Below are 24,327 nucleotides of genomic sequence, written 5' to 3'. Positions count from 1 at the left end.
CCCATTCTTCTTGTGCTTTCACCCAAGTCTGGGAGCGAAAGCAGGGAGGAGACAGCCAGTTGCACACTTTCCTCTCCCCTGCCCCCTTTATCTGAACTCTGCAGGAGCTTTAATCCTATTAAAGCTGCCAGCACTCAGCTGACTAGGCGGGAAGAGTAAGAGGAGGTTGGAGGTGCAGGCCCGAAGGAGGATTTTCTCTTTCCTTCTGCTCCACACACACCACACACACACACACACACACCAATCCTTTGCTGGATATGGCATTGCAAAGGGTGAGGAAGATGCTTCCGTGCCCCCTTCCGAAGGAAAGCCGGTCCTTGCTTCCTGCATCAGTGTTGGGGTCCTACCCCATGGCAGAGGCAGTGCATAACACTTGCGGTGGGAGGGAGAAGCAAGAGGCAAGGGGGAAAAAAGCAACCTTTCCCTCTGCCCTGCAGTAGCCCCGACTCTCTGTCTCTCCCAGCAGATGTTTCCCCCCCCCTTCTTCCCACCTTCCATCTCCTCTCCCTGCCTCAGCACCTGGTGCTGCAGCTTGCACCTCCTTCCTTAATATAGACTGTGCAATAACACTTGGGGGGGGGAGGCCCCCTGAAAGCCGAGGTGACACTTCTCCCCTCCAAGCAATGGTGTGGTCGGGAGAAGGAGCAGGAAGCGTGCAAAAAAAAAAAAAAAGTGAGAAGTGCTTACAGCCTCCCGTCCTCCTCAGCCGAAGAAGCGTTTCCACTTTGTTTGCAAGCCGTGGACTTTCACCATCCTTTCCTACCCCGGGCCCAGATCTCATGGCATCCAGGATGAGCTCTCTGATATTGTCCCCTTTTTGGGGGTGTGGGCAGGGGAGGGGGAAGGATTAGGGTTACTCCCGTGCTGCCCTTCCCCACCCCACCCTGCTTGTGAATGTCTTGTTGCTGTCATCTTTTCTCCAGGCAGGCGCCTCGGTCCCCAGATCCCTAAGCATCCTTGGTTCCTTCTAATGTTAACAAGCCTCCAGGGGCCCCCCGAGCGGAAGCAGCAGGTCTGCATTACAGTCCCCAAGCTGACTTCTTCCCTCATGCCCTGGTGGGTGCACTCTCACATGCTTAAATTACCGAGCCTTGCTTTTATTGCCCCCTCCCTTTTGATCTCAGTTCTGCCAACTTTCCCACACAAGATGTCTTTCCTATGCCTGGATTTAGTTACGTGTGCGTTGGGCTGCTGGTACAGCGATTCCCCCCCCCCCCTTCCAGCGGATATCTCCGATACACATTCTGTTTCATGGTCCCTGCCTCTGACTGACCCCAACCCACCAGGAGCTTTTGCGCCCCCTGTAACAGAAGGAGAAGCCGTTAAGAGGAACAAACGAAGGTGTAAGGTTCTGCAGACTTCTCCCATTTTGCTCCCTACTCCTTTTGGTTTCTGTGCCCTCAGGTGCTGTAGAGAAAGCGAGTGCCCCCATGCTGTAGAACCCCACCGTTTTACGGCAACTCGGACGCAATGTGTGCAGTTGCTGGTTGAGCCCAGTAATATCTCAGTGACAGAACCGAGCATTGTGGTGAGTCTCTCCCTCCTGCTGGCCTTTTTGAACATCTGGCTCCCCTGATCCTGCTGGCTAATTGTTCTTTATCCCCTTTTTGTTTTCTCTAACTGTGTCTTCTCTCTGTTATTGGTCTCTTCGTCTTCCGTGTTCTTGGTCAATTGAGCCTCAACATTCTGAGGCCAGCTACCACTCTGAAAGGGGAAATCTGACCCCAAACCGATCCATAAACAAAATAGACTGTGAGTATTAGGAGAAAGGAAAGCTAAGTACTTTTTAGTGAATTTTAAAGTGAATTTTGGAAGACCATTATAGTGAATTTTAGAAGACCATTACCTCTCGCCCTAATCCACACCAGCAAGTTACTAAAGAAATAACTTATTTTTTTGCTGCTGACATACACATCCTGTAAGAAAGTCAATCATTTAGTGTGGATATAGAATTTTACAGTCATTTTGGAACTGAATTGAGATACCATTATATCTCTTGGCTCTCTTTTTTAATTGGACGTATTCAACTTGGTAAATTATTATGGAAGACTGTAAACATTATATTCTGTTGACTGTGGGGTTATATTTTGAGGATGCCATGAAAAATCACTCATTAACTTCAGAGGATCTTTGATTAGTGATAAGATTTCTTATGTCTTGCAAACTACCTTGAGTATAGAATCCTTTGGGAAACAAGAGTAATTGGTTTAGTGCTCTAAATTGTATTTATGTAGGTAATTACCGCTCTTCTTCAAGGTCATCTCCAGCCTTCATATTAGCTACTAAAAGCATAGCAGAGGATTGCCTTTGATCCATAATCCATGCCTCTGCTATCTCCATAGTGGGATAGAGACTCCACGGCCCTCTAATTTAGGGGACAAAAACATGTGGCCTTCCAGCTATTGTTGGATTGCAACTAATCACCTCTCATTACTAACTAGGCTAGCTAGGGCTGATAAGAATTGACATATAGCAATACAGGAGGGCTGCCTGTCTATCACTGCTCTAGATGTTGCTGAACAACAATTCCCAAGGGCCTTCGCCACATACAGCCATTGGTGCAGGATGCTGGGTGTTGCAACTCAGAGCATCTGGAAGGTCATAAGATCCTCCCTAGGCAAACAGAACCATAATGATGAGTAAGCTTGCCCGAATAATATGATATTCACCATACCATTCAGCTTTGTAAGAATAACCGTATTCCTTCTCTTTGTGTGTTTTTTAAAAGTAATTGTTCAGTTTTATGATTGCCAAGATGTGCTTGGATAATGCCTGGTAGGAATTCAGAAGCCAGATAAATTGCTGAGTAAAATTTCCAGTGGTCAAATTTCAGTGTTCTGCAGGGTTTTTTGTTTCCCATTCATCAACCATGGCTATTGCAAAGTAGGGAAAATGCAGACTAAATCGGATTAACCACAATCATTTTATCTGTGTCACTGCATTTAGGCTACTGTATGTCATAAAACTTGAAAAGTGTCTTATTTATTTTATTTATTTGTCAAGCGATTATAAGATAACAGGTATAAGTATAAACATAGTTATGAATACATGAAATGGATACTATAAGAAAAAAAAAAACAGTAGGACAGGGACTGTAGGCACGTTGGTGTGCTTATGCACGCCCCCTACAGACCTCTTAGGAAAGGGGTGAGGTCAATAGTAGACAGTCTAGGGTTAAAGTTTTGGGGGTTTGGGGAAGAAACCACAGAGTCAGGTACAGTATTGCAGACATTGACCACTCTGTTGCTGAAGTCATATTTCCTGCAATCAAGTTTGGTGCAATTAACCTTGGGTTTGTATCTATTGTGTGCTCTTGTATTGTTATGGTTGAAGCTGAAGTATTCATTGACAGGTAGGACATTGCAATATATAATTTTATGTAGTATACTTAGGTTGGACCGAAGGCGGCGTAGTTCTAGGTTTTCTAGGTCTAAAATTTCAAGTCTGGTGGGATAAGGTATTCTGCAACGAGTAGAGGAGTGGAGAAGTCTTCTTGTGAAATATTTCTGGACTTTCTCAACAGTATTAATATCGGATACGTAATGTGGATTCCAGACTGATGAGCTGTATTCGAGTATTGGTCTAGCAAATGTTTTGTATGCTCTAGTTTGTAGTGTGATATTACCGGAGAAAAGGCTACACAGGATTAGGTTAGCAACTCTTAATGCCTTTTTGGCTCTGTAGTTACAGTGGGCTCATATTTATGTGTACATAGCACACATTATGTTTTCCCTTCTTTTGACATAATTCTCCTTAAAATTACATCATTCTTTTGTGCTATGTTTCCAGCTTCAGCTTACAGTCCACAATGTCCCAGACCTGAGTTCTGGGGTGACTTGCTCCTTTGAGGGCCTTGGTGAGAGCGAGGGACAGCTTCAGGTGAACGGAGGGATCCACTGCCTTTCACCTACTTTGAGGGATGAGCCCCCTGGGGAATATGGTAAGTGCTTGATGATGGGAAAGGAAGTAACAGTGTAGTATTCAGATGGGACAGAGCTAGAAAGTAAGATATAGTCCACCTTTCTGTCCTTACCTTGCCTCTGCCAAAAACTTCTTGATGGCTTCAAAGAAATTCTCCTTAGTCCTGATCCTTTCTCACAACAAGCCTAAAGTTGTATGCAATTTTTTTTTAAAAAGCAGATGACAATGCTCAAGATGGAATTAGAGTTATACGTCAAATGCTATTTTGTCAGAGATTTTGGCCTTCTGCTTTTTGCCTTCCTGCTTTTCATGCTGCTCCCATGCTCAATAACCAGATTGGTTGCCACTCTATGGTGCAAAAAAAAAAAAAAATAACGTCTGGAAACAGTGGTAAATAAATGCTTTTCTCTCTTCTGCAAAACTATGCTGATGGGAGGCATCATGGAATTCTAATTTTGCTTCATGATTCTGAATGTGGAAGCAGAAGTTGATTGTGTCGGAATTCATGAATGTCACACCATGATTGAATGCTCTTCCTTCCTCCTGTTTCCCTATAACTCTCAGGTGATGTACGGACTGTTAGGATCCAGCTTCTATCCAGGGAAACTGGCATGGAATTTGCCAGTACAAACTTTGTCTTTTATGACTGCAGCCTTCTACGCACGTGAGTTTTGAAACTGGGCACAGGGCTGTTAGTGGGGGAGGGGGGGGGAAATGACTTTCTTTTTCAATCCCATCAGTTTATTTACACATAAGACGTGTGACCCACGCATCGTTGTTTACAACTGTTGCAAAATAAGGTTTAATCTCAGCTTCCAACAGCGCTTACTACTTTTTTTTTTTTTAAAAAAAAAAATCTTTTTCATCTTTACACTTTGCTCACAGTTAAAACATACACACTTGGTTTATTTACTGATTTACTGCCATGTTTTTTCCCCATTTAAAATAACCCCCTAATCAGGATTTCATTAATTCAAAACAAACAGCATACAATTGACAGTTAATTAAATTTCATTCTAGCAAAAATGAGAAATCTGTCAAAATCCATATTAAACAGCATATTAAAAATTGATGGCCACTCATGCACCCTCCCCTACCCGGCAGCAGCCAATTATCTGCCTACTGGCCTGCTTGGGAGCTGCCTGGGACTTGTGACTTCCTACTGGCTTACTCATTTTGCTTATTGGAACCAGCAAGGAGGTCCTTACTTAGTCACTCACAACCCACAATCCTTGCTTAATGACGGCCATGGGGAGTGCCAGAATAGCTCTCGATAAGCGATGCAGCCATTTGAAACTACACTTTACGACCGCATCACTTAGCAATCGAAATTCTGACCCCAGTTTCCTTTGTATCATGAGGACTACCTGGTCTTCATTAGGTTGAATGACATTGCCAAAGTATATGAGGAAGGCAGATCTTATCCCTAAGATAAGAGAGGGAGCAGCTTAGAAGGATAGGTTTCACCTCAGATAGAAACAGTGACATGTTCACACTCTGTTGCACTAAAACATGGTTTTGTTAATTGCAACTTGAGTGCAGCATGCAGCATACTAAGCCATCATTAAACAAACTTTACAATTGCTTAAGGTGATGTGGTTATCCAGCCACTGAATGATTTATGATAGTTAGCTTGTAAATAGATTTTGTAATCTTGTAAATAGATTTTTCAGATCATGTGGCGTGCTCAATGTATACTATACCATGTATACTATACCATGTGCATCAGAAGAACATGATCATCATCAGAAGGAAAGGGGCAAGTTGTTCACCTAGATTTTCAAGTCTGGCACCAGCTGTGATCCCAGGGCAGGTGGCACTGGTGGCAACTGTCATCCTGGAACCCTATTGACTTTCAGGAGCAAATGGCTGCAGATATCTAGATGTAAGACCCTAGTTGGGTGCTAGGAAACTGCTGAGTTTCTTGCTGCTCTATTGGCCTCTGTTAGTGTACCATGATATCCCTGCCTGAGTTGTGGAATTAGCAGTGGAGAGCTAATTCTGGGAGATTTTAACTTGATTTGAGTTGGAGGTGGCTTGGGAGTTCACTCCAGGACAACAACCATGGATCTTGATCCAGAATATTCAGGACCTAATTAGTGCAGGTGGTCACATGTTAAGATTGATAAGAATTAGTTTTTCAGGGAACTCTAGGAGTTAAAAGGGCAGAAGAGATGCTTAGGATGCCATTTGAGGAAGATGAAGAGTGAATATGATTGCACATGACTAAGAGACCATATTAGAGACTATATCATAGTAATAAGAGCCACAAAACGTAACTATTTTTCCACTCTTAACTGTGTTCACAAATAGCTGAGCAGTGGCCCTTTTCAGAATGACCTGTTCTCTGCTGGGTAGGGATGATCAAGAAAAACATTTCCAGGGCCACTGGGAGAAATATTTCCGGTATCTGAAAGATACAATCATTTGTAGTTGGACTCTGACTGTACCTGTCCTATTTGGTTGCTGTACAAAATTGAACAGTTGCAGAAGCACAAATAACAGATCCAATAATTCCTCTGTAAAACCTTATCAACAGCTCCTGGGGCAGTCTGAATAAGTCCCAGAATAAGTCATCTTAGGTCAGGGGTGTCCAACCTTGGCAACTTTAAGACTTGTGGACTTCAACTCCCAGAATTCCCCAGTCAGCAAAGCTGGCTGAGGAATTCTGGGAGTTGAAGTCCACAAGTCTTAAAGTTGCCAAGGTTGGACACCCTGTCTTAGGTCCTGAGCTAAAGCAGGAAAAACATCCTTTATTGTGCCTTTTAATGATAGTTCTAATGTTAAGCATCCATTTCAAGTCCTGGGAGATTATAGAACCTAAACTTGAAGGACTCTACTGCTGATTCCATGCTGTTGAATATAGTAAGAGGAGGTAAAATAGGAGGGCTCCTCCTAAAATTCACTCTCATCTCTACAGTTTTAAGCATCTTCAGCTCCCGATTGTTACGGCTGCATCCCAGGGCCATCTGTTCAACTGCCCATCTATATCCCTGCCTCAAATGAGGCCAATTACCGTTGATATGTTGTGGTTGTTCTCTTTTCTCGTGACTGGTTCCAATAAGTGTTGCCTGGAAAGCAGAGGCTGAAACCTCTTTGATTTGTAGAGTGTCACATCCTCCCTGCTTAATAACTATGTGAAGTCACTGTGTGAGTCATTTGTTGACATGGGGTCAGTTATAATCAGTGTATGATGATGCCCAGCTGGTTCTCAAGTCTTTGCCAACCAAATGATGCAGTTGAAGGTCTTGTCCCAGTGCCCGGAAGCTATTAAGGTCCAGATGGGGAGGAATGGGCTTAAGCTTGACCTTAGCTAATGGGTTCATGGATCATCCAGGCCTGAGGACTTCCTATTTTTAATTTTGAATGGGGTTTACTTCCCCAGTTAGAACTGGTATGCAGTTTGGAGGTTCTCCTGGACTTGCAGATTGAGGAGGAGATGGCAACTATAGCCAAGAAGGTTCATCTTCACAGATTCATCTCATCTATTGTACCCATACTTGGACCTTCTCATTGTCACTTGTTCTTTGGTCAACTTATATGTGGACTTTGCAGTGCCCTATACATGCAACTGACCTTGAAGACCACTTATAACCTTTAGCTGGTGCAGAACATAGTGGAATAAGCAATTATGAATGTGCCACAGTACGCCTGCATAACACCTTTGCTCTGCAAGCTGCAGTGATTATTAGCAGACTTCCAAGTGCAATTCAAGATGTTAGGTGTCAGCCCTACATGACAAAGATATTATTTATTTGAGGGGTTCACTCTCCCATTGTTTCTGCCCATCCCATGAGCTTGGACAGAATCAGGATACTCTGGGTCCCTTCCATTAATCAATGTCATCTGATAGGATCTAGGAAGTTTGTTGAGCCCATCTTCTGGAACATAGTTCTCTTAGAGTAGCGTCTCCTAGAGTTGAATCCACATATGTTAACAATACCAAGGTTGAGAAACCATGCCCTAGAGATTTGAATAGTCCCGACTCTGCTCTGCTTTATACGTGTTCTGATCTGGCATTTCCCCCAGACTCTCATCTGGGATGGAAAGTGGGCTGCTTCTGTGGAAAATTCTTTATGGGCATTTAGTGGATGTTTGTTCCCCTGGACAGCCTTTTTACATTTCTGTCTGACTTGATGTTTTGCACCACTCAGAGTTGTTGATGAATCGGGAGGCCTTAGAAATATAAACAATTAATCAATGAAGTCCTTGCTCAGGGAGATTGCAATCTCATTTATTTCCTAAGGGAAGTTTGGAAGAAGAGGCAAAAGATTTCTTGATTTTAGTCCCAGAAGAAGTCATCAATGTTGGAGGCCTGACTCAGTCCTAAAAGTGTTTCCTTCTTGGGACTGAGTAAACATTTTTTTAACTAGGACTGATATGAGTTGGCAAGGCCTTTTTCAAGCCACAGGCCATGGCTGCCTGAGCCAGACTTATATTCTTCTTATCAGAAACAAGGTCTGATGTATCTGCACCCTTCCAGCTTTGCTGACATAGGTTTTCCGCTCAGAGCATGCTGTACTTCTCCCTCAGTGTTATGTAAAGTAGGAAATGCCACACACCTTGTAGACAACTTCCTCTCTCAGTTTTGAGGCTCTCCTAGCTTACACCAGCTAGTCAGTAGGTGGCTGTAGTTTAAGTTTGCCTCCCTCTGGGCCTTGTCTCCACAGCAAGCAGATGGGTTGGATAAGATTTGAAGATCCAATTCAATCTGTGTTTCACTTCCTCCCTTTCCTTCCCATGAGTTTCATATCCTTAAGCAGAACAAAACCTTCAAAGGAATAAAGGTGAAGGAAACAAGAGAAGAGAGAATTGGCATCTGTAGATCAGGACATGCATTCTTTCCCCCTTTCCTGTTTTTTAAATTTTAAATTTTCCTCATTCTACAGGTGCTTGTCCTGTGTCAGCAGCCACTATCCATGCCACTGGTGTAAATACAGGCATACGTGCACCCACAATGTGGCCAAGTGCTTCTTCCTAGAGGGCCGAGTCAACACTGCTGAGGTAAGAAAGGCCACTGGAGCGCTACCATCTCAAGAGAGTTTCCTGACAGCCATTAGGATGATTTTTGGACATGAAGACCCATGAACATCTTTTGTTTGTGAAACCTTTACCCCTTGGGAAATCAAGGGCAGTTTTATTCCCCCTGCTGACCTGCAGGACAGAGGGAGTCGGGAGGGAGATTTCCCCATGGGCCTGGAATCCTATTCCTCTTCCCAGCTCAACTTCCTTCCTTGCATTTCAAGAGCTCCCTGTTTCTGCATAACAGCAGAAATAGCTGCGGTATTTCATAGCCTGCTCTTCCAGCATTGGAGCAAACATTTGGGAGCCAAGTTTCCATTTCTATGTTAATGCAAGTTGTGCAACTGCTTGCATACGTTTAAACTGGAATATTTTTCACCATATCTTTGCAATATTTTGACCCTGTGCAGAGCTCAAATTGCTTTGCTGAGCACCGTATAGGGTAAAAAGGGAGAGAAAAAAAGCAGAAGTGGAGGATTTGGCAAAAAATAAGAATCACGAGAAAGGAACATTCAACATAGGGCATAGCAGTTCTCTCTTTCCTTTAAAACTCTGTCTTCCAACTCTGGCAACATCACAATATGTTTTCATAACACTGAGTTTTAGAAACTTGGTTCCACTAGCAGACTGAAAAGGAAAGACTTCTGGAAGTCACATATTTAGGTTTACCCTTTTACGCGCAGCGTCCCCCACAGGCCTTGTATAGAAGGAATCTCAGACCAGGGAATCCCAAGCAATCGGAGAAGAGTCAGCAGGTGGCAGATCAACAGCATGGGGAAATGATAATAGTACTAAAGTGCCTTTATTCGGGTGGGAGGCTGGATCGATATGGGGGAGGCCAGAGTGTTCGCTGGTAATGGGGCCAGTGGCTCGCGATCAATCGTCTGGCCCAGGCAGCGGGATCAATAGACCTAGAGACGCCCGGGGCTCGTTGTGGGTAGGTAATTGATAGCATCTCCCTTAGAGGGGCCAGCGTTTGCGGTTGGATGTGGTGGCTGGAGTAGGAGGAGGCTGGGCAGCAGGCTTTGAGGCTCTGGGAAGTGGTATGTTGCCTGTGACTCTTGGGTTAGGGAGCACTGGCCAAACTGTTTGTGCTCCGGACTTCTAAATCAGTCGGTGTGGACTTGGTTTTCAGTCTAAAGAATGAAAGAGCAAGAAGAGAAAATTTCTTGGCGCTTCCAGGCTCCTCTTCCCACAGGCTGGGCCTTTTGTCTTGACCCAATTGTCTTAAGCCTCCGTAGGAAGTTGCACCCGGGGTTTAATTGTTCTCCAGGTCAGGACTACGCTTCCTGTATTGCTTGACAGCGTCATGGCCACCCTGTGTCTTTGCTAGCCCCGTAAACAGAGCAGCCAGCCCAGCAGGCCTCCCCCCCTCCCACCTTTCCTTTGGTACCAAGGAGCAATTAACCAGACTCTGGTTTCCATGGAAACTCTGAGCGCCCAGCAGGCTCTTTCATCTCCATCTCTCTCAGGCGGCCACCACAGGCAAAGGAAGAGCCGGGAGCCAGACTCCTGGGCTTTACCCCTGTTCACTGTGGTGCGGTTGGGATATGAAAGGTTAGGCAGCTGTTTCCCCTGGGGGAGAAGGAACCTTAGTCCCCAGGAGGGAAAGTCTTGTTTCCTGTCCCCAAGAATGATTATAGGTGTCTTCACACAGGAATCCAAATGATAGTCCTAAAAAAAAAAAAAAAAAAAGGAAAGCAATATCACTTTAGTCAATGTACTTCGTTCTGGTAAGCATGGGTAGGATCAGACTGTTGTTGTTTTTTTAGTGTGTGTCGTCTTCCCTTATGGCTACTTTGAAAGCAGTGCCAGCCTCAGTTTTGGGTTTAGAACCCATTCCCCTTTGCAGTCCTGCCTTGAGAATATTCATGTCATAAACAAACACACACACGCCTGCCTGCGAACAGCCCAAGTGGCACTTGCCAAAGCTTTCGGGTTTCTGAGCACACGTGGCTTGAATCTTTTCCTTTGCACCAGGGCTGCCCAGAGCTCCTTCCTGGTGGGGAGATCTTGATTCCTGTGGGAGTGTTACAACCCATTACCCTGCGTGCCAAGAACCTTCCACAACCTCAGTCGGGCCAGAAGAATTACGAATGTGTCTTGGGAATCCAAGGTCGCCAGCAGCGGGTGCCAGCTGTACGCTTCAACTCCAGCAGTGTGCAGTGCCAGAATACCTCGGTGAGAACCACATCTTTTATAGTCGTATTTTTATCCCTCTTACTATTATTCTGCAACCAGGAGGGACTGAGAACTTCCTGAAAACAGAATACAGCTTTTCGGCTTTGGGCAGGTGCTAACAGATCTTCCTTTCGTTGCAACTTACCTATGAATTTTTAAACTTTCTTGAACATCTGTGGTGTTACTTGAGCGTATTAAGGGCAGCCACCAGAATTTGTAAGCACATCGCACTTCATAGTAACTTGGTGGTTGCAGTGTTGGATTCAGTTTGAGCCATGAACTTGCTTAGATTATTACTACGGTAGTTGTTTACCTGTAATAAGGGAATGCTGATTTAGATTACAGTTTTCTGAATGTAAGAATTCATTGAAATATTTGGTACCCTTAATAATAAAGTCCTGTATCGTTCCATAAATGAGTTACCACATCACTAGATTTAAAGAAGCTGTGTTTTTTTTTTAAACTGAAGTTCTCTGCTTCCCTGACCCTTGTAACCTTTACTTTGTTTTCTTTATCTACTCATTTTCTAGCCATATTTTCCAGGATAATGTTCCTTTTGCCTAACTGGAAAAACAGAATGCAGAGAGTTGTCAAATCAGTCTGCAGCGCATGCTTATCTACATAAATACCTAGCACCATGTTAAACCTTGCTTGAACGCACTATGTACTGAACGTAACTAAATGCAGACTGGAATTAATAACTATCTAAATCAGGGCTGTCAAACTCCCAGCCCTTGGGCCGAATGCATCACACATGGCCATGGCCACACCCCATTTAGCGAAGGGAGGGGGGGAAAGTCCCACTATGTCACGTGACACCACCATGATGAGGTGAGTTTGACACCCCTGGTCTAAACGGATCAAAGAAGAAGCCATTTTTTTCACCCCAAAAGAGAACCTCTACTTTCATTGTTTGTCAGGGTCTCGGAGTTCTTGCTTGTGATGAGAAAATGGGACTTTTGCCTTGCTGGCTCTTAAGGCCATGCAAAGGACATCGGGGGACTGCATGTGGCCCACTACTTGTACAAAAATACTATGGGCGATACTAATGCTCTTTATTGTATCCTTGCTTTATGAGAATAAAGCTTCAATGGCTATACAGATAGTCCTTGACTTATGATCACAGCTGGGACCAGAATTTCTGTTGCTAAGCAAGAGTTGTTAAACGAGTCATGCCTTATTTTTGTGAACTGTTTTGCCTTTGTTGTTAAGCAAATCACTGTCAATGTTAAGTTAATTATGCGGTCATTAAGCGAATCTGGCTTCTCCTGTTGGGAAGGTTGCAATGGTCATCCCATGATCTCAGGACATTGTCCTAAATACATGCTGGCTGTCAGGCAACTAAACTTTGACTAGGTGACTGTGGTGATGCAATGACAGTCATAAGTGCAAGGACCAGTTGTAAGTCACTTTTTTTCAGTGCTGTTGTAACTTCACTAAATGAATGGTTGCAAGTTGAGAACTACCTTTAGCCATGGCAGCTGCATGTTATTTCCAGTAAGAAGCAGAAGCTGCCAAGCTGTCAATTGCTGGAGGAAATGGCACAAAGTACCATTGCGTTGCAAAAGCATCTGGTTCAACTCTACAGGAACAAAATTTTGAACTAGACGAGCCTTTTTCATTCTTATGACTGTCTTGGGACAAGATCATAATAGGGCAAATTAATTGAATTTGTCAATTTGTTGGTAGCAGTGGTTAAAAAAAAAAAACATTTTGGCTTTAAAGAGATTGAAAAGGACAGAAGATAAATAGCACCGCAATAACTGTTGAATTATCCAAGTGCTGTATTCTTGTCTTCTCGTATCTAGAAGATATTTAGAAATGAAAATTAACTGATAGATGAAATTGAAGTAGACGTGAAGCCCTCCAGATTTTATAGTACATATAATCTCTCATGATTCCCCATCTGAATGGCTGCATGTTGCCTACTTTTAAGTTAGGAAACCTGTTAATAGGAGAAACTAATTTAAAAAAAAAAAAAAATGGATGCCAAGAGAGTTTACAGCCTTTCTTTTCTTTCTCATATAATATTGCGTTTGAAACCAACTAATACAATTGGATGTGAGGAAAAAGGGGGGGTGAGGAGGGGGGAGAAGAAGTTTTTACCCCTCTCACGTCATGCTAGAATTATGGCCATCCAATTAAATGGACGGGGATGAGATTTGAGGCATGCTGAAGGACAGGCCTCCTTGCCCAGTGTGTGCACTGATGAATTTTATTGCCACAAAATGGTGGTGAAGGCCAATCACTTAGATGGCTTTAAAGCAGATTCAAAAGAGCTTGTCTCTGTGCATTTACCAATGGCCATTAATCATTGTGTTTTCATGGAACTACCCATGTTCAGAGGCTGCATGCTATTGAATATGGGGGCCAGCACAGCACAAGGTTATTTCTTCTCATCCTTGTAGCCGTCAGGCTGGTCCCTGTGACATTCGGGATGCTGGAGTAGCAGGGCCTTGATCTGTCCTTTTTGCATATGATTTCAGATGCTAGAGACAAAAAAGGAAGTCTCCTTTTGACTTATTCCCAGATAAATCCCAAAAGTATGCCAACTTTGAATTTTAGGAGTTGTGATCTTGTACTTTCAGATACCTCCCCCCCCCCCCAGTGGCAGAGATCTGATCTAAACAATTATTATTAAAATTAGATTTGATAGGGGTAAAGAGCCTTCAATCGCCCTGGCCCTGGTCAGTTCTTCATCTTCGCACTAAAACTGCACTACTGTAATCTGATTCTCCATCAGATTCTTCATTGAGATTGCCCTCTGCTGTCCAAACCAGTATTACATCCTCTTCTTTTGATTATTAATATTTAAGATTGTAAATGGGGTTGAAATTATTCAGGTCACAGTCCAAGAGCAACAGGGCTAGGAACAGCTCTAAACATTGTTGAGTTTGACATGGTTCTCCTCCATGTTTGTTCCTTCTCCATGGCACCTACCCTTCTTGCTTTTTCAGCTACCAAACATAGCTTGTTATCTACAGTCATCACAAGCACAATATCATGTCCAGGAATTCAAGAACAAAGTAGCTTGCAACAGGTAGCTTGCAACTTACAACCAGTCATGATGGTCTCATGGTGCTTTATGGCCCATAAAGCATTTATGGCTGTAAAATGTTGCACTGCCCACCACCATCACACGAGTGAATTTTGATCACTTGGCAACTGGTTCTATCAGGCATGAAAGATCAGGTCCACACAGGAAGATCTAATTAAATTGATTTATTGCTAATCATACCTATGCACAAGAATTTTTTCAACTGTTAACATCTGCTTGGGGTTAGATAAGAGTCAACAGAATTTAAGGGATGGTGGACTTAGTTTGCTTGTGACTACTTAGGGATTCTAGACTGATCCCTCTTTTAACTCTGCCCTCAGGTTCTGCCACTCCTCCTACTACAGGTTCACATTTAAAACTGGTTGTCAAGTTCATTTTGATCGTGTGGTCCCCATTTGCAGTCTTCTTTGCCAACTTCCCCAGAGACTCAATGGGGAACTTGGCAGAAAAGGTTTGGAAAAGTGGAGGGGATGTTGGATTTGAAGTCCATTCCCCCAAGGTGCCAAGATATTTCCCCTTCCCTCCATGTACAGTGGTGAAATCCTCCTGTGTAATGGTGGAACAGACTTCAAATCTGACAAAACCACTACCAAATGCCAGGGTTCTGAGCCTTTCAAAACGCAGGTGTTCACTAGCATTTTCCCCTCCAGAGGGATGTAGACAATGACGTTCGCTAAATTGCTAGCAAATACCAGCATCCGGAGCCTTTTAGAATCCTGGCATTCACTGGTGTTTTAGTGAACATCATTGTCTCCCACCCCTTTGGATGGAAAACTATTGAATACCAGCTCTCTGAGCCTTCCAGAGCAGTGGTGTTTGCTAAGCAAGTACTAGAGCCATTGGAGGAATGGACCTCAAATCTGGTGAAAACGCTAGTGCATGCCATTTTTCTCGTAATCATTTTCCCCACTGGGGCGGAGAGATAGCCCTGACCTCCAGAGTGTGATGGGAGGCTTGGGCCCTCTCTCTAACTCACCATGCCTAGGCCTTCTCCCCATTGCTCAACAACCCATATGGTCACTCAACTCACCGCAGCCAATTTGCTGCGGCCAACTAGCTGCAGAACAACTTGCCATGAACAACTCGCCTCAGAACAAGAGTTACACTAATATTGAATATCATATATCATATATAATATCGAATACACTAATATCAGATAGAATCATTAAAGAAAGGATGTCAAGGGAGAGACAAAATCAAATGTGAATGACAAAAGTTAAAATAATTGTTAAATTACTTTAAATAATTAAATTGAATTGTCCCACAGCGGGTTGTCCCATGCTGAATTGTCCTGTGGCATTCTGTCTATGATGAGTTGGCCGTGGCGAGTTGGTTGTGGCGAGTTGTCCTATTCTGGATTAGGAGAGCCGGGATTGTGGTTATTAAGGGAAGGAAGACATGGTATCTTGTTTAATGACCACTTCAGTTAATGACTGAGATTCCAGGCCCAATTGTGGTTGTAAGTGGAGAACTACTGTATCTGGACTACCATATTTACCCATATTCTATAGCTGACTGTTGAGGATTCCTCCTTGGACTGTATATTATTGCTTCTGGCTGGATGAAGCAAATTGGATTATACTTGACCCAACAATATTTTTTCAAGTTCTAAGACCACTAATTACGTAGACTAAGAACTCTGCTATTGAAGTTCTGCTTCTTAAATAGCCACTCCATTTAGCCGATAGACCAGTGGCCCCCAACCTTTTGGGCACCAGGGACTGGTTCCGTGAAGTTTTTCTGTAGACAGGAGGGGGCGTGGTTTCACATGCTGCCTCCATCCCACAGATGAGGCTTCACTTGTTTGTGCGGCCCGGTTTCTGGCAAGCCGCGGCCTGGTGTCGGTCCACAGACTGCGGGTTGGAGACCTCTGTGATAGATGAAGAGCTTCACTACTCCACTGACATGGACTAAGTGCTCAAGGAAGACGAGATGCTACAGCTCAGTGGTTAGTCTGGCTGGCTGTCTTATAATTTTAGGTAAAGCCTGAGCGTATCTAACATCTAATTGATGAAGGTTAGTCTAAGTTTAGCTGGAAAACTCTTGCTTGTGGCCTCCTCTTGGGTGGTATTCCTATTTTGGAACTTCCTTCCAAGGGAAATACAGCTGAGTCTATAATGCCTACATTTAGAAGAAAGCTTAAGAGGTGCTTCACCCAAGTGTTTTCAGGAAAGCAACTGCCCCACTACCAGATTGTTTTCAAATCAATTGCTGAGTAACATACGTTTTAATTATTAAATTTTTATTTTATCTAATAAAATAAAATAAAATGCTGTTGATTTTATTGTTTTATGGCAAAGTTATTTTGGCTTTTGTTTTTATTGTAAATTGCATTTTATTACTGGGGGGAATATCTGCATGCAAATAAAAATTACTGTTAATACAACAGTTGTAGCTGCTGTACTACTAACAACAACAATAAAGGTAATAATAATAGAAGAGTTATTGAGTATAGAATAGAAGATGAATTCTCCATCAGTCAATTGTAAAAGGCAGCTTTACTCAGAATATTTCACATTCTGCAACGAGGCCTCTGCCACCATCTGCCTATCCTGGTGCTTAAGAAAGACACAGTAGGTGGACAAGAATCCCAAATCCTGTCTGAACATCTAGGCTGACTGTGCAACAAACTTCCACAATAGAAGAATTGATTTAGTTCCTTATTCAAGTCCTCTGTTTTGCATGTAGTTGTTACTTGGCATACTGGACTGAACACACTTTCTATTGGTGTAATGATTTCTTTTTGTGATTTGGTGGAGGTGGTCTTAGGGTTGAGCCACACTTGCCCAATTAATTTTGGGCTTCATGGTTTCTGTTAGGAATATTGAAGTTGAATAGAATAGAATAGAATAGAATAGAATAGAATAGAATAGAATAGAATAGAATAGAATTATTTATTGGCCAAGTGTGACTGGACACACAAGGAATTTGTCTTGGTGCAAATGCTCTCAGTGTAGATAAAGGAAAAGATACATTTGTCAAGAGTCAAGAATCATCAGGTACAGCACTTAGTAATAGTCATAGGGTACAATAAGCAATCAAATCATACTAGGAAACAGTCAATATAAATCGTAAGGATACAAGTGACAAAGTTACAGTCATACAGTCACAAGTGGGAGGGGATGGACAATAAGGAGTGATGAGAAGATTAATAGTAATAGTAGTGCAGTCTTTGTAAATAGTTGGACAGTGTTGAGGGAATTATTTGTTTAACAGAGTGATGGCGTTTGGGAAAAAACTGTCCTTGTGTCTAGTTGTTCTGGTGTGCAGTGCTCTATAGCGTCGTTTTGAGGGAAGGAGTTGAAACAGTTTATGTCCGGGATGTGAGGGGTCTGTAAATATTTTCACAGCCCTCTTTTTGACTCGTGCAGTATACGGGTCCTTGACTAAAGGCAGGTTGTAGTAATTGTTTTTTCCGCAGTCCTAATTATCCTCTGAAGTCTGTGTCCTGTTGGGTTGCAGAACCAAACCAGACAGTTATAGAGGTGCAGATGACAGGCTCAATAATCCTGATAAGGTAGGCAGTAATGCTGGACCAGCCATTTGATGTAGTTGCCCATAGGTGTCCTTAGCTGCTGGTTAGAGTGGGCCAGTTGCTTGGTAAAACCACAGAACTTTGGGTGAGGAGAAGCGACAAGACTACCTACTAGAACAGAAAGCGATAAACAAATTGGTCATAGGTCTGATGAAATGCAGAGCAGAGCTCTGTTGACAGTGATGGCAGCAAACAAAAATGATTTTTCTGCCGCCATTGCTTTTATACAGAGCCATCCAGGGAGCAATTTTGAAGAGTGGGAAATCTGCTCCATGTAGGTCTCTTGGGTGATTTTAATGAACCACTGAAATTTTTCTGCCAAGCATTTTTCCAATAAAACAATCGTTTTCATCTGCATTGACTTAGATGCCATTTTGGATACTGTACAAATACCAAATGTTGGGCTTTTAGATTTTAACCTTTAGCAAAAATGCAATGATGCATCTTAATATTGGACCATTTACAGGATAATAATTTTGAATGCATCTGCAGAAGAGAACGGTTTTCTCCCATCTCTTTCGATTATTCTCCCAGTGAGTTGCTTCTTGAGGTTTGGCATTTTCTCTGGGTGACTTCTGTTTCTGCTAATTTCAGTATTTGGCAAATAACTACCTCACTTCTGCACATTTTATTATTATGAGGTTAGACTGTCATTTTTCTGTGGGCTTTTACACACTTCTTCACAGTGAGTCATACTTTTCTGCCGTAATTGCTGATAAAGCATCTTCCGTCTGAGGAATGGCAATCAAGCCAAGAGAGCTTATATGTCATGCATTTGAGGTTACATTTTTATCTCCTTGGTGCTTTACAGTGAAGGCAACATGGACTGGTCTACTCCCAGTTGGAAATTTGGCTTATTTTTGGAAGGCAGCCATTTCTGTTCTGTTTTTTGCATACGGTACATGGTTAAGAAAATGCCAGAAGTGCTTGGACCCGAAGATTCATCAGTGTGAGAACTTGGATTCAATCTGAATGTGTGTGTGTGTGTGTGTGTGTGTGTATTGAAATATGTCAAGCTGTTTGATCAATATTCTAATATTCTGAATGGGGAAGGTGACTGAAAAGATAGTGCCTGAATATGATTTTGTAAACTTCCCCTTAATTGCAACAGGAAGATAAATGCCTTTCCCCCTCCTTTTCTCAATAGCTCTCTTTTTAACTATTATAGTAATTGTGTCACTCTTTTTTTTTTTTTTTTTGCAATGTGAAATCCTTATACCACAATATAGCTTGGGTCACTTGCTGAAGCTGCTCTTCCAATAAGCACTTTATTGTGGTTCACATGTTCTTGACATATGGAACAGTGAACGTCTGTGATAAAATGAATACTGCAGTATCTAATCACTAGGAATGTGGTACTTCATTGTGCTTTACTTAATGATTCTATAGTCTACTCTAGGATAATGTGTTATGACATTTTGATGATAGTACTTGGAAACCAAACCTTTTTTTTTAATCCCCATCTCCTTAAGTGCTTAGTGAATATTTCTGCACATTTATTTATTAATTGGTATTAGAATACTGATGGGATGTAGGATTTTGTTTGCTTTAAATAAAGATTGAAAGCTTTCCTCTTGCACTAGACAGACATAAATATTAGAGATTTGTTGCTGGCACTTGTTCTGTTTACTTTTAACATGCATTAATAATGTGAAAGAGGGTAGATGGACTCTGGAGGGGTTCAGATGTTTTGGAGGCAATGCAACATAATTCCAAATGACCAGGCATAAACAAAGCAAGAAAGGCGCATCAATAAAAAGTCAAAATCGGTTGATCAAGAAGCAAAATGTCTGACAGTACTTTGTATTAATATACATGCCAAGTACTGAAAAGGAGAAATTTCTTTTATATATCTGGAACCCTGATTAGCAACTAGTTTTATATGATAAGTGGTTTGAAAGAAGCCTTTCCCCTGACAAGGCCCAGGACACAATGTGTTTTTTTACCCTAAATATTCATTTAAAGATCCCTGTGTTGGCTGCATTACTGATTTTCAATTAGGGGAAGAAGATGGCAGAAGTTTAATATAGATCATATTCAGCAGAATATCAATTGTATATGGATCACCTGTCAAAAATGCAGGAGAATATTGGAGAATGTTGGGAAATGATTAGAATAGCAATTATGAATCCTGTACTGTGGAACAACTATATCTTTTTACTCTGGACTGCCCAGATGTGGCACTGATAGAATACACATAGAGAGTACCAGGTTAAGGAAGGTTAGTTTATAACAAGGGAAATATCTGTTGTACATAACTGAGGTGTTTCCCTCCCTCCCCCACCACTCAGTGGAATTCTATAATCATTTTGAAATAGTCCATAGGGGTGAAGAAACCAGGCTGAAATTATTATTATTTTTTTAATTTTGGCTGCTAGAAGTTGTTGAATATTTTCTAGACGTAGATGCTCAATTCCAAAAGTTTTCAGCCGTCCATTAGTAAACGTGTTGTTTGTAGCACTAATCAACTGTCATGGAAAAATGCATTTGATTGGGAAAAGCCTTACATTTCTCCATTTATTCCTTTGTATTATTTCAGTTGAGCTTTTAATTAGGCTACAAACCTGAGAGTATTCTTCTAACCAAGCCACAGTTTTGTAAACTATGTTCATTTGGACTCATGAGGGTAAAAGACTGCTTTTATTTTTCTTCTGCTTTCATCCCATCTATTAATAGCAGCGAGAAGGACCTTCTACACACAACCTAGTCACGTGTGCAATATATGTGTATATAATCTGACATAGAAACTCCACTATTTCTCTTAGCAACTGTGGGTGTGTGTCTGCAGAGGCCTCTTAACAGGCTGTGGGAAGCACCAGGAATAAAGAAATTGAATACTGTAATGATAAAGAAGTTAATAATGATGAAGCAATTTATTTATTCCCCAATTTAATCAGTTACTGAATGTTGTAGCTCTTTCTCATCTATGATCCAGACAAAGAACAGATGACAACTTGGCTGACTCAGTTCAGGGCCCTGCAGATGGCTGTTAGGTGAAGGGGTACTTAAATGTTTGTTCTGCTCTGAGGAAGTCTGTTTTTATCCTTTTGTTGCTGTTTTCCCAATAGGGAAACCCAATTACTGGGTTCCCTGTAATTACAGATCAGCATGTTGACTTTTCATCTTCATAATTTGTTGCGCATCTATTTCTTCCTCAGTATTGGTACGATGGTGAAGAGTTGGGGGAACTCCCTCTGGACTTCGATGTCATTTGGGATGGAGATTTTGCCATTGACAAACCACCAGGATTCAAAGGTACCAGCTCTGGGTATCAGATGTGTGTAGGTTTTAAGGACACACAATTCCTCTTGGTTTATCACTGTAAAGCTGGTACTAATCGATTTTGGTTTACTAGTTCCCTGGAATTAAAAAAAATATTATAAGTAGCCTAATAAAATAATACCAGGGATTGAATGTGTCAGAGCAATTCTGCGGGTCGACAATATTCTGCTATTTAAAGCAAAGACTAAGGATACTTCCATGTCTCATTGTTTCTGTGGGCCAATCTCTCCAAACAAGTCTGAAAGAGACCTGCCTATCTTCGTTTCCCTTGTTGATCTTGCAATACCAAAAATATAATAATCCCATTAGTGCTATATTTTTAGTTGACCAATAGGAGTCTGCAAAAAACATCTTCAATTGTTATATATATATATATATATATATATATATATATATCTTGTTATTCGGTTTTCTCCCCAAGATTCAAAGTATCTAGTATCAATAACCAAAGATCCACATAAAATACCGGAACCTCAGAAAACAATATATATATATATATATATATATATATATATATATATATATATATATATATATATATATATATATATATATATATATATATATATATCCTTCGCGTATTTATATATATATTATATATATATATATATATATATATATATATATATATATATATATATATATTTTCTAATTTCAATATTACATGTATGTTATTCAGCTTTGTTCAGGTATTTTCCCGCATTATAGTTATGCTTTTAAGTTGTGCGTTTCGCAGAATCTCATCTGCCATCATCAGGCTTCTGTATTGTGTTCATCTGTGAGTCAGATTTTTACAGCCATTTCAGTTTTAAATTTGGGGCTAGCCTACTGCTGTGCCAGAATGGTTTTTTCTTCATCCTGATTGGTTGGGAGTCTTGGTCTGTGTTTATTGGTCTTGGAGTTTGCTGTGTTCTACTTGATTGGTGTTTCTAATATCTTCTGTCTGTTTTGTGGCTTTTTGTGTGTGTGTGTTTGTGGGTGGCATACTTCCAGCAGACAAAGGGAATGCTACAGTAGTAATGGATAGAAAAGACTACGAAACAAAATTGACAGACCTACTCCAAGACTCCACATACAACCCAAATTATGGTTAAGATACATCGATGACACATTTGTGATTTGGCCCCATGGAAAAGAAAAGCTAAACAATTTCCTAACACACCTAAACAGCACTCACCCCAAAATCAAGTTCACCATGGAAACGGAAACAAACAAACACCTACCATTCCTAGATGTACTAATCTACAAAAAAACAGATGGCACACTAGGACACACCATATACCAGAAGAAAACACACACCAACCGCTACCTCAACACCCAATCCCACCACCACCCAGCACAGATAAACTCCGTGGCCAAAACACTAATTGCTAGAACCAAACGCCTGGCAGACAAGACACACATAAAGACAGAACTATGTACCCTGACTAAAGTACTGACAGCCAACGGCTTCCACAAAAGCAAAATCACCGGATTGATCCACAAAAACACACTGAGACATAATGGAGACCTAGAAGATGAACAGACCTATGGAACAGCTGTCCTGCCCTACATAAGAGGTACTACAGACAAAATCAGTAAGATACTACACAGGCATCACATCAAGAGTGCCTTCAAAACAGACAGAAAAATAGCAGCCATCCTTAGAAACCCCAAAGATAAAATTGACCTGGAAAACCAAGGCATATATGAAGTCCCCTGTGCATCATGCCTGGCCACATACATTGGACAGACCAATAGAAGAATAAGTACCCACCTGGATGAACACAAAAATGCAGTAAAAAAGCTGGAACACACTTCCTCACTCGTCCAACACATGAAAACCACAGGTCATAGCATCAACTTCAATGGCACCAAAACCCTAGCCACTATAGAAAACCCCAGCCACAGAATTATCAGAGAAGCCATAGAGATTGAAAAAAGACCTGAAAGCATGAATAGAAGAGATGATTCCACCAGACTGTCAATCATTTGGAAGCCTGCACTCACAAACAAAAAAATCTCCACACCACTAGCCAGGCAAACACCTGGGCACAAACAGATCCCCCCCTGATACCTCCAGCTCAAACACACCCCAACCAGGCACCCAGATGAAACCTAGCTTCCTAACAAATGATAGCCGTCCATTTACTCGGAGCCAAGCTGCACTAAAAGCCTCCAATACAGGAACACAATGTTGCCAGCCAATCAAGACACACACACACACACACAAAAAGCCACAAAACAGACAGAAGATATTAGAAACACCAATCAAGCAGAACACAGCAAACTCCAAGACCAATAAACACAGACCAAGACTCCCAACCAATCAGGATGAAGAAAAAACCATTCTGGCACAGCAGTAGGCTAGCCCCAAATTTAAAACTGAAACGGCTGTGAAAGTCTGACTCACAGACGAACACAATACAGAAGCGTGATGATGGCAGATGAGATTCTGCCGAAACGTTGCTACAACTTTAAAAGCACAACTATAATGATGTGTGTGTGTGTGTGTATTTATTTTCTACCACACAAAAATAAATGAAAGAAATTGCTAGTATATCCCTTCCCAGTTTCTCCCTCCCCCACTCCCATTCTAACACACACATTTTCAGTATATACTATATACATTGGTTGTCGGGGTGGTGGTGGAAATGAACAGTTTTAACAGGATGAACTGCTTAGCTACCAAGCCATCATTCATCCTAGATTAAAAATGCTATGCTGAGCAATGAAGGTGGCACGATAACAGGTCATCAATTCTGCAGCCAGGCACTTTTCTTAATATAACAAAGGCGGCAGCTGAAGTGAAGGTGAGGAGGTTACAAGTTCAAAACAAAAATGCATACTTTTTAGACTACAGGAATTAGAGTAATATGTCTAGTTTGCTGCTCCCTCCATTTCCTTTTGGGGGAAGTAACCAAAATTCCACCTCTCTCAGGGAAAGAAATAATAATAATAATTCCAGCAGCTGCTTAGTGTTTGGCAAGCAGCTTGTTTCCTGCCAAAGAGAAAGTAGAAATAAAACTCTTTGTCAATTTCAACCTGCTAAATCAAGTCAGCATTCTGCTAAAAGGATCAGCTTGTGGCTGATGCCCATGGTGGAGAGATGATGCAAGCATTTTCTACAGTTGGGAAATGGACTGTTTACAAGTTCTACACAGTTTTATTGGCACACAAAAAAAAATCAGTTCTTGAATTATGTTTTATTATACTTTAGATCACTTTGGATTAAAGTTTTTGAATTGAAAACCACATGTATCACTGAGTGCAGTCAGCTGCATGGGACAACAGAGGTCTAGAGCAGTTTTTTTTAAAACCTTCCCCTCTCCCAACAAGTCCAGCCACT

General features: G+C 41.7%; 1 protein-coding gene across 2 annotated transcripts in view; it reads left to right on the top strand.

Annotated features, from left to right (window-relative positions):
• PLXNA3 (plexin A3) overlaps positions 1-24,327 on the top strand; it is a 76,126-nt gene that overhangs the window by 17,658 nt on the left and 34,141 nt on the right. For both annotated transcript variants that reach the window (XM_087956829.1, XM_087956828.1), the window contains 6 exons: positions 1,405-1,528; positions 3,790-3,940; positions 4,486-4,585; positions 8,811-8,925; positions 10,924-11,124; positions 20,876-20,972. In XM_087956829.1, coding sequence (XP_087812955.1) covers positions 1,405-1,528; positions 3,790-3,940; positions 4,486-4,585; positions 8,811-8,925; positions 10,924-11,124; positions 20,876-20,972 — 788 coding nt within the window. The remainder of the gene's footprint in view (positions 1-1,404; positions 1,529-3,789; positions 3,941-4,485; positions 4,586-8,810; positions 8,926-10,923; positions 11,125-20,875; positions 20,973-24,327) is intronic.

The sequence above is a fragment of the Notechis scutatus genome, chromosome 2, assembly GCF_049901735.1.
Source record: "Notechis scutatus isolate UNSWTSFEM ecotype Mainland chromosome 2, rNotScu1.2, whole genome shotgun sequence".
Classification (NCBI taxonomy): domain Eukaryota; kingdom Metazoa; phylum Chordata; class Lepidosauria; order Squamata; family Elapidae; genus Notechis; species Notechis scutatus.
This window is presented reverse-complemented; position numbering and strand designations above follow the sequence as displayed.